This window comes from Vanessa atalanta, chromosome Z (assembly GCF_905147765.1).
Source record: "Vanessa atalanta chromosome Z, ilVanAtal1.2, whole genome shotgun sequence".
Classification (NCBI taxonomy): domain Eukaryota; kingdom Metazoa; phylum Arthropoda; class Insecta; order Lepidoptera; family Nymphalidae; genus Vanessa; species Vanessa atalanta.
Window position 1 is genome coordinate 5,484,991 of NC_061902.1, and position 10,558 is coordinate 5,495,548.

Consider the following 10,558-nt stretch of genomic DNA (forward strand, 5'->3'; position numbering starts at 1 on the left):
TCTCGAGATATTATGACATCAAAAAATGTACATCATTTTATAACTTTCCTTCATGTTATGTCGAAGTAATCTACATAAAATTAATTACTGAGATTTCTGATAAAAATAATTAAGGTATGACTTTCTTTATTAGAATTAGTGTACATAACAGTGTTAAGGAATTTTCAAATGAAAAGTAATAGTGTTTAATATTTTAAAGAGTAACAGAGGTAGGCAGACGTACAGTAACTGAAGATACAAAGAACGTTCACCTAATGCCAGGCCAAGTTTTGCATATTATAAAATTTCTCACGTAGATGCAAGCGTGGCTGATTATTTTTTAAGTTGTCATGTAAAAAACTATTGCTCTGTGCAACTTACACTCTTTGCCTTTCTGTCTTTTAAACTTTGCCTTCACAATTTTAATGATTTCTCTGTATATCGTTATGTAAATTCTAAAGAAACATCACGCTATATTTCTCAGGTTCTCTCAAGCGTTTTCTTTACTGCATTGTAGAGTAGGTACTAGATGATTTTCGGTGCGAAATTAATTCGATTAAGTTTTGATTGAGAATGCAAATTAGGGTTCGTTGCAGTAGTTATTAAAAACAGCAATACTATAGTTTTACTTTACAGTTCCCTTAAGTCAATAAATAATGAACATTATATTTAAACAATTCATTTTTATAAAGAACTAACTGAACCAGTGGCTTTAGTGGCGCGATATTTAACTTTACACCCTCGAGGGATGAGTGAAAAGTAGCGTCTGTCCTTCCTCGAGACCCTCATTCCATTTCCTATTTCCACACCAAATTTCATCTAAATCGTTTCAGCGGTTAAAGCGTGAAGAGGTAACACAGGAGTTATTTTCGCATTTAAAATATTCGTGTAGAGGAGGCCGTTAGTCATTTTCTTACAATTCTTATTTTAGATATTATAATAGGATTTCTTCCTTGAAAACCAACACTAAATACACCTGATTTTTTATAAAACAACGTTCTACATGTTTTGTATCTATAAAAGTTCAGAAAAATTAATTCTGACTTAATCGCCAATCCAGTCAATTCTCCAACAACAAGTAATTATATTTCTCGTATTATTATGTAAATAAAAATGGCGCATTCGGATTCTGCTTTAATTTATTTTTACGTCTATCAATGCCTGCTCTGAAACCTTTGTCTGATGATTTTCACATTTTCCACGTAAACCCGATTGAGTAATACCAGTTGAATGAAATTATCCGTTTACAGTTCGAATTGGAATGCCGTTAATCCTCGCAGTATTTTTAAATATATTTCTCTTTTACTGTAAAAATATGATTTCGTATTTTATAACATTGATGATTAAAATATTCATTTTAGGTGTTGAAAGTAAAAACAATACATTTGCTTTGTAACTTACTTACTACAAATTTAAATTTTGTTATTATTATAATTACATTATATTCATTCGCATAAAATTAGTTGCAGAACTAGAGCAACTTTTCAGCACCTAGTTATACAGTTCTGATCACTGATAGAATAAAAAGGAAGAGGTAAATTGATGCCTGTAAAATTATTGTTTTATTTAAAGTGAATTCCGACTGAGAGTAACAAGAAAATAATAGGAATATATTTTAATGTCTTAAATTTATTGCAATAATTTAGCTGTAGGTATATGTATTTACAGCAAAAATAATATGTATGATATTGGCAAAAAATCTCACGTTTAAATATAACAGACATTTTTCAACATTAGAAAGTTACAGTTTATTCAGAATTCCGAAGAACAATGAACTCGATAAAAAGTAAACTTTGTCGAGTCTGCGGCGCATTTGACTAACTTTGTTATCTAAAGTTTTCAATTCATTCGGTCTCATACTGTTGCCACCTGGCGGAAGTATGCGTTTCTGACATCTAGCGGAAAATACTAAATAAAATTTCCATAAGTTACCATGGGCGGACTTCGGTTTGCATTGATATTAGTATTCAGGAGTAGATGTCGCTGTTATTGGTTAAAAATTTTCATTCATTACAGCGACATCTACTTTTGTGACGGGGATAATAGAATAGGGACTTGACTTGTATTAAATTTAATACGAGTTATTGATTAAAAATGACATTAATAGTTAACATAATGTATATTTATTCATAAACATAGATTAAAAATATGTAATCGGTTACAGATCGTCAATGTTGGCTCATTGCCGAATGCTCTCCGTGGCCTGCAACTACACGGAGGGAGAGCACATGGTCTGCGTTCTGGACTTCAAGAGGGAGACGGGGCTCTGGCATGCAGTTCTTGCGAGTGTTCTAAACGGAATGCACGTTATATTCATTCCATATGCCCTGATGAAAGTTAGCCCAGCATCGTGGATGCACATGATCACAAAATACAGGTTCGATATATTTTAGTAATCGTTTTTTTTGGTTACATAGATGCATCTCAAAATATTTATCTATTATAACAAAACTGCACTTGGCGTAGGCACAGAGCCATTTTTTATTGTATTTAATTTAAATTTGAATGGTCATTTAATACCAATTTACCATTACGAGATGATGAAACCAAAGAAGTGACTCAATACGTCGGAATAGCGATGTGACTAATGTCTCTTAGAGTGATTCATTTTAAGTAAGACGGAGTCATGAATTAAAGAAATGTGACACTCACCAGGGCATCGGTGGCTATCGTTAAGTCACGTGACTTGCACTGGGGCCTCTTGGCGACGCGTGACCACAAAGAGATCTTACTTAGCTCTTTGAGAATGCTGTTGGTGGCTGACGGGGCGAATCCTTGGTCTTTGTCCTCATGCGATCAATTTCTCTCCGTATTCCAGAGTAAAGGTAAGTTTACAAGTATTAGGTATCGTTTATATGGTACAACGGCCATTATTGATTGGCTGTATTAAAGTAATTTTAAGTATTTGATTGACATTCAATTATATTTTCACACGTTAATTCATATAAATTATATCGACCTAAGGTTAATTTAGGTAAGTTAACGCTTTATGTCCAATAAATCATATATTTCTATTTAAATTTTCACGAATTATTAACTCCATCTTATAATGCTGTAATGAATATTAATGAAATATATTTTGCACAAACTAGGCACAGACATACACAATGTTACGTTCACGTGCAGGAGTTCGCGGCGACGCGATATGCCCGTGCGCGTGCAGCAGCGAGTCGCTGACGGTGTGCGTGCGGCGCGCAGGTCGCGGGGGCTCGTCCGCCGGCCGAGGCGTACTCTCCATGTCCGGCCTCTCGTACGGCGTCGTGAGGGTCGACGCGGAGAACTCTCTGACGTCACTCACGCTGCAGGATTGTGGACAAGTCATGCCCTCATGTAAGCTGACGTCGGGTGTGTCATTGGAAACGTGGGAAATAAACACCTCTACAAGACGTAAATATTAAGTGGAATACTGAAAGCGATAAAAGAATTACATTGATTACGCCAATCTATTCTATTTCATATATCTTCAAACTATATTTATTTTAAATAGGTGTCATCGTAGTTGTGAAAATGGAAGGCCTCGCGTATCTTTGCAAGACAGATGAAGTTGGTGAAATCTGTGTGCTCTCTGGCGCGACCGGTTCAGGATATTGGGGCCTGCCAGGTCTCACCAATACGGTATTCAGGGTTCAGCCTCTCGACGCTGATGGTGAGCCGATCGGAGAAGAACACTATGTTCGGAGCGGTCTACTCGGATTCCTGGGTCCTGGAGGTAAAATTAATGTTTTTTTTCGTCATATTATAACGACTAACATCAGACATACAACTCGTCATTATCGCACTTAAAGTTTGTTATCTGTATATCAACAGCGCATCGTGATCTTAACACTTGGTAATCGAAAATAATGAAGAACTATCTTTCTCCTAACAAACAGGCTTAGTATTCGTATGTGGATCTCGCGATGGCCTGATGACTGTCACGGGCAGGAAGCATAACATGGACGATATTATAGCGACAGTACTTGCCGTGGAGCCCATGAAATTTATATACAGGGGACGTATAGCCGTGTTCTCGGTGCGAGTGTTGCGTGACGAGAGAATCTGCATCGTAGCGGAACAACGACCTGACTGTGGAGAGGAAGAGGTATAGTGTACTATTGTGCTCGGGCAGACTTGATCGTATCAGCTGTTAGCTATGACAATATGACAATGTTACGATAAATATAATTTTTACTTTGCTTTGTAATTATTGCATCTATTTTATCAATTTAGTTTTTTCCATTTTTATAATTCATACTCAGGATTACCAATGACGTTTATAGTTTGAAGTCACAATAACAAATCTTATTAATCTGCAGTCTTTCCAATGGATGTCCCGCGTGTTGCAAGCCGTCGACTCGATCCACCAAGTGGGAATATATTGCCTGGCTCTGGTGCAACCTAATTATCTCCCCAAAACGCCGCTCGGAGGTATACACCTCAGTGAATGTAAGAGGCGATTCCTCGAAGGAACGTTGCATCCAGCCAATGTACTAATGTGTCCGCACACGTGTGTGACAAATCTACCCAAACCGAGAGAAATCCATTCAGGTATATTTACTTAGTAGTATGTTCGTATTACGTCATTATATTTGAAATCAATTTAAAGAAATGATTTTCAGCTAACTATATTTTTTTACAGATGTTGGCCCAGCTTCTGTCATAGTTGGTAACTTGGTCCAAGGCAATCGCCTTGCATCAGCTCAAGGGCGAGATATGGGATACACTGACGACTCTGATGCGGCACGAAAGGTATTTACAATGTGTTTTATTATTAAATGAATTTATTTTAATTAATATTTGCAATTAAATATTTTTATTTTTTTCACAGTACCAATTCATATCACAAATATTGAGATGGCGAGCTCAGAGTACTTCCGACCATGTGATTTTTACATTGCTCAATTCAAAAGGTGCTGTATCGAAAGTGCTCACATGCGCCGAATTACATAAGAAAGCAGAGAGAATCGGTAATCTATTATTAGAAAAAGGTCGTGTCAATACAGGGGACCACGTAGCTCTGATATTTCCTCCGGGACTTGATCTCATTTGCGCATTCTACGGTTGTTTGTATGTTGGCGCAGTTCCGGTGACCATTAGACCACCCCATCCTCAAAACCTACACACCACGTTGCCAACGGTTCGCATGATCGTTGACGTCAGTAAAGCGACGCTAGTCCTATCCAATCAATCTGTGATAAAACTGCTCAGATCTAAAGAAGCTAGTAATGTCCTCGATAGCAAAGCTTGGCCTATTACCCTCGACACTGACGACATGCCCAAGAAGAAATTACCTATTTTGTACAGAGCCCCTACTGCTGAAATGCTCGCATATTTAGACTTCAGCGTTTCAACTACGGGAATGTTAGCTGGGATCAAATTGTCACACGCTGCCGTTACTTCGCTCTGCCGCTCTATGAAGATAGCATGTGAACTTTACCCCTCACGGCATATAGCTCTGTGCTTGGACCCATATTGCGGTCTCGGATTTGCCCTCTGGTGTCTCAGCAGCATATATTCAGGACATCACTCCATTCTTATTCCCCCATCTGAAGTTGAAATAAATCCAGCACTCTGGTTAAGTGCAGTGTCCCAGTATAAAGTCCGCGATACATTCTGTTCGTACGGTGTAATGGAATTATGTACGAAAGGATTAGGCAGCTCCGTCAATCAACTCAAAAGCAAAGGAATTAATTTAGCTTGTGTTAGAACATGCGTCGTCGTCGCTGAAGAACGACCAAGGATCAATTTGACCAATTCCTTTTCGAAACTTTTCTCGGCTCTTGGTTTAAGTCCACGAGCTGTGTCAACATCATTCGGATGTCGCGTCAATATAGCTATATGCCTACAAGGAGCATCCAGTCCAGAGCCTTCCACGGTATATGTAGACCTAAGGGCTTTGCGTAACGACCGCGTGTCACTGGTGGAACGTGGTAGTCCACACTCTCTCTGTCTGATGGAATCTGGCAAATTGTTGCCGGGCGTGAAAGTGATAACTGCCAATCCGGAAACTAAAGGGCAATGTGGAGATTCTCATTTGGGTGAGATATGGGTGCAGTCACCACATAATGCAAGCGGTTACTTTACAATCTACGGTGACGAAAGCGATTACGCCGACCATTTCAGTGCTCAACTAGTCACTGGAAATACGGGGGAAGTTTATGCAAGGACGGGATACTTAGGATTTTTAAGAAGAACAGAGATTAGCACGACCAGTGTCGGAGGTGATGACAGCTCTATAATGACTCGCGACAGCGACACGGAATCGTTGGCTTCCGCCTGTGCAAGCATGTCTGGTCTAGCTTCTGCAGATTCTCATGATACCCACGACGCAGTGTTCGTGGTGGGTGCTCTCGATGAAACAATTATGCTCCGTGGAATGCGATACCATCCCATTGACATTGAAAACTCGGTTATGAGGTGCCATAAGAAGATTGCAGAATGGTGCGTACATTGTTACTTTTTTTTAGATTGTATTTTACAATATATCCAAATTTGTATTTTAATGAAAACTACACAAGTGTAAATAACACGTCCACTTAGTTCATGAACAGTAATTATATCGTGTAAAAGTTAACACTTTTGTTGTTACCTTACTAACTTACTATCGTAACAATTAATTGTGTCAAAATGGGTGCGTAAGTAATATGGTCAGTTCCACGCGAATGTAAGGTTACATTAAACCTTCAATAAAAATTTCATCATCCCGAAAATTTTATGTTGCCCGTTTTAACTCAAACATTTTGATATTAGTTAAAATTCCTATCAATTTTAGAATATTGGAATAACCGTATCACAAGCTAGGTATTGCCTATAAATTATAATAGCTGTTATTTGAATTTTACTTTCAGCATCATAGCAAGTAATTTCTAGAATTCTGTATAAAATAAAGCTCATTTCACTTTATGCATGGAAAAACTGGGTTAAGATTATGTTGTTTTAACGTTATCCTTAATAAATGTATTTAAACATATGTTTACAGCTTAGAAATGAGAGAATAAAATTTTCTAAGATGAACAAATTTATTTTTTCAGTGCCGTCTTTACGTGGACTAATTTACTTGTGGTAGTGGTGGAACTTGACGGAAACGACAGCGAAGCCCTGAACCTGGTCCCTCTGGTAACGAATACTGTCCTTGAAGAGCACCACCTCATCGTGGGTGTCGTGGTCGTCGTCGACCCTGGAGTCGTCCCCATCAATTCTCGCGGCGAGAAACAACGTATGCACCTCCGGGACGGTTTTCTCTCTGACCAAATCGATGCAATATATATCGCATATAACATGTAAATCAATAATCACATTATGATCATTTCGCACGATTGACTATGTACTTGTACGCTAGTTGACGTTCTAGTGACGCGGCCGATGGTGTGATATGAGCAGTCCCATCGTTAATTGTAAGTTTCCGGTGAATTTTAAATTTATTTAATGCAGCTAACCAATTTGACTGTTCTAGTGTTATGTTTAATATTATACTCGATGTGACATATTTATGTATCTCGATCAGAGCATGACGTGTCTCTTGCAATAAAACATTTCTTTAATTGTTGATAAATATTTAAAAGCAAAGCTTTATATGGAGTTTATTTACTGCAAATACATTACGGGCTTGGGCTATTCAGATGTATTGAATTGTGTCGAACTACAATTTTAATATTTTGTTAATATTTCCAATACGTTTTGTCGCAATGTAAATTACCTAATATAGTTAATTAAAAAAATTTACATAATTTATAATCACGAGACTGACGTGATTCTAAATTCGCTCATTAAAATATTTTATTTACGTGAAATCTAATTAGTTAAAGATTGCGTTACTGTTTTCTTTGAACATCCAGAATTGTTGTATTATGTTTTAATAAGGTAAACAATTGGGTATTTGACATCCCATTTATTTAAATGTAAAAATGTTAATCAGTAGTCCTAGTATCTCTTTCGCAGGCAAAGATAATGCGCTCTATAATAATATCATTATAAAATAGTAATAATACGTTACTTTAAAAATTTGAAATCTCAATCTGAATAGTTTAATCGTGCCTCCATTCACAATATTGTTTATCGAATTTAATCAGTCAAATATCTAATTATATTGTTGTGATTATTATGAAGAAAGTAATTTCTAATGCTAGTTAGTATGTAAATGTAATTGTATTACTACTGGTAATATTATATTTAGATTTAGTAATTATTGGATAGACAAAAATGTATTGCATTTAATGTGTTGAGTTCCATGTTTGTTTTATCGTTGACAATAAATTTCACAGGTCGGTATTCTGAGATGCTACACAAAAAATGCTTTACTAAAACATGCAACATTTTTTCTTTTCATGTGGTAGCGAGTAGGTTTGTCAGTGAGCTTGTCTTTAAGTAGTTTGGCATTCCGATTGCCTGTCTGTAGTTTATTGAAGACTGTATTTACAACAGAGGAGGAGTGGTGTTAAAATACTTGTAAGACAGTCTGTGTGTATTTATATCACAATTTTTAATATAATATATTATAGTACTAAACGCTATAATCTACAAGTCTCTTTCGACTACGAACTTCGCACATTACTTTCATATCTGTGCCAATAATCTCGCTATAGTAGCTGTTTAAAATATGTGTCATATAAATACAATTCAAATATTACGTAAAGCATTATCGGTGATTGTTTGTAATGATCCCATGAAATCCTGTTCGATATCTATGTATTATGCATATTTGACAATTACTGAACAAAGCATTTTATAGAAATATTATAATAGTTCTAATTTTACCTAGGTTAATCCTGCAATTACATTAATTTTAGGGAAATCTATGTTTTATAATCACATAGATTATTTCAGGCCCGTTTCATAAACTTGTTACTTTGATATTTATCAATTTATGGCCAGATTTATTTTGTCTTTATTGGATTATAAAATAGTGTGCTACTTGATATTCCCAATGCACAATTTGTATTATTATTTTAATATCACAAATAAATTTAGTTGCAAGAACAAGTATTTATATATGTAATAGTACTAGTCCATGTCTACTGCTCGGCCATTTTAAATAAGCATACAGCAGATTTAAAAGCACAACTTTTCATAGCACCACATAGCTAGAAACCGGAGGCATTCTTTAGGAAAATCAGTGTAGTCGATTTAAGCTAGTGTATAACATTTCTTTTATTTTTTATTTCCATTCCAGTTTAGCCTATGTTATAAACAATATCAAGAAAAATCAAATTTATTTTCATCTACACATTAGATTTTATTATTTACTGATATTCTTTTATTTTGTAATTATTTATTGCTAAATTGTACATATAATTTTGTTGTTTATTTTTATGTTTAATATTTGGACGACAATGTCAATGGATGATTAATAAGAAATGAATTGATTTATATAATTTAATACGGTATTCAAAATTCCTTTAATCTTCTCTACTTTATAAAAGTATAATTTTTATCATATTTTGAAACGTAGTCATGTTACAAAATAAGTATACAAGTAGATATGTAACTCGGGTTAATGAACATTATCTTATTTGTAATTCTTATATAATAATGCAAAATGTATTGGTTCGAGGTCCTGCAGAATAATTAAATCATCAAACCTCAGTAATATTGGATATTAAAATTACAAATAATTTTAATTATTATGATGACATTAATAATGTTAAATGTCTTTACAAGTTTATAACGCACAAAATTGTAAACATTTTGGCAACTTTTTGGGAATCAAAAAATTTTTAAGATTCTCGCTCTTTTAATGTTTTACTTTATTGCAAAGAATAGTCTGTTAGGACTTTGTAACCGCTTTTATAATTGTGATTTTTTTCTGATACATGAGTAAATAAACGTGCATCCTGAATATGTTTTTTTTTTACTCCTTTTTTTTAATATATTGCTAGCTCATATACTTAGGAAAAAAATTCCACTATATCTATTTAAAAGAAAGTGAGTAAAGCAACTTAAAAAATAGGTTTTTTGATATAATATTTCTCAATAAACCACGATAATTAACTTATAGACACTCGTCGCGAAATTTGATAGTTTATTTAAGTTTGGGAATGAGTGGCTATGGCATCTAATTAGATGCCATAGCCACATAATTATAACATGTATAATTATACAGCCTAATTTTGTTCATATAAAATACTCTAGTGACTATATAGACTCAATAAACTATTCCCTAACAAAAACTATTAAGAGCTGACTTTAATATTATGCCTACATTTTTAAATAAGCACAAGAATAATATGCCATTTAACAGCGGTTAACTGCCATTAATTAGATATTCTTGAGGAAAATCCTTAAGAAAATACCATTTTTAATATTTTTCAATATAGTAAGATTATTTACATCAGTTCAGACTTTTCTTCATCTTGTGGGGGCAGATGTTTCTTATTTTATTTTAGTGATAAGTAAGATTGTTGATATATTAAGATCTACAGCTTTTTAAAGCTAGCTACTAGATCAACAAAGCAGTAGCGATAACTAGTTTTTCATTTATTAAATATAGGATTTTCTAAAGGACCACTCTAATGAGACAGCGCCGTTTATAGAATAAATTTCTAATCCACCCATTATACTTTCTTTTACTCAAGTTATAGCGATGCCTTTTTCTTAAAAATCG

At 34.8% G+C, this 10,558-nt stretch overlaps 1 protein-coding gene across 8 annotated transcripts in view; it reads left to right on the forward strand.

Annotated features, from left to right (window-relative positions):
• LOC125076315 (disco-interacting protein 2) overlaps positions 1-9,793 on the forward strand; it is a 64,844-nt gene extending 55,051 nt beyond the window's left edge. For 6 of the 8 annotated variants that reach the window (XM_047688413.1, XM_047688415.1, XM_047688414.1 and 3 more), the window contains 9 exons: positions 2,144-2,356; positions 2,635-2,804; positions 3,106-3,366; positions 3,467-3,688; positions 3,852-4,060; positions 4,275-4,506; positions 4,598-4,707; positions 4,787-6,399; positions 6,990-9,793. In XM_047688413.1, the coding sequence (XP_047544369.1) occupies positions 2,144-2,356; positions 2,635-2,804; positions 3,106-3,366; positions 3,467-3,688; positions 3,852-4,060; positions 4,275-4,506; positions 4,598-4,707; positions 4,787-6,399; positions 6,990-7,242 (3,283 nt within the window). In that variant the 3' untranslated portion in view covers positions 7,243-9,793. The remainder of the gene's footprint in view (positions 1-2,143; positions 2,357-2,634; positions 2,805-3,105; positions 3,367-3,466; positions 3,689-3,851; positions 4,061-4,274; positions 4,507-4,597; positions 4,708-4,786; positions 6,400-6,989) is intronic. The other 2 variants (XM_047688416.1, XM_047688420.1) reach the window with 1 other exon arrangement.
• Positions 9,794-10,558: the final 765 nt, after the last annotated feature.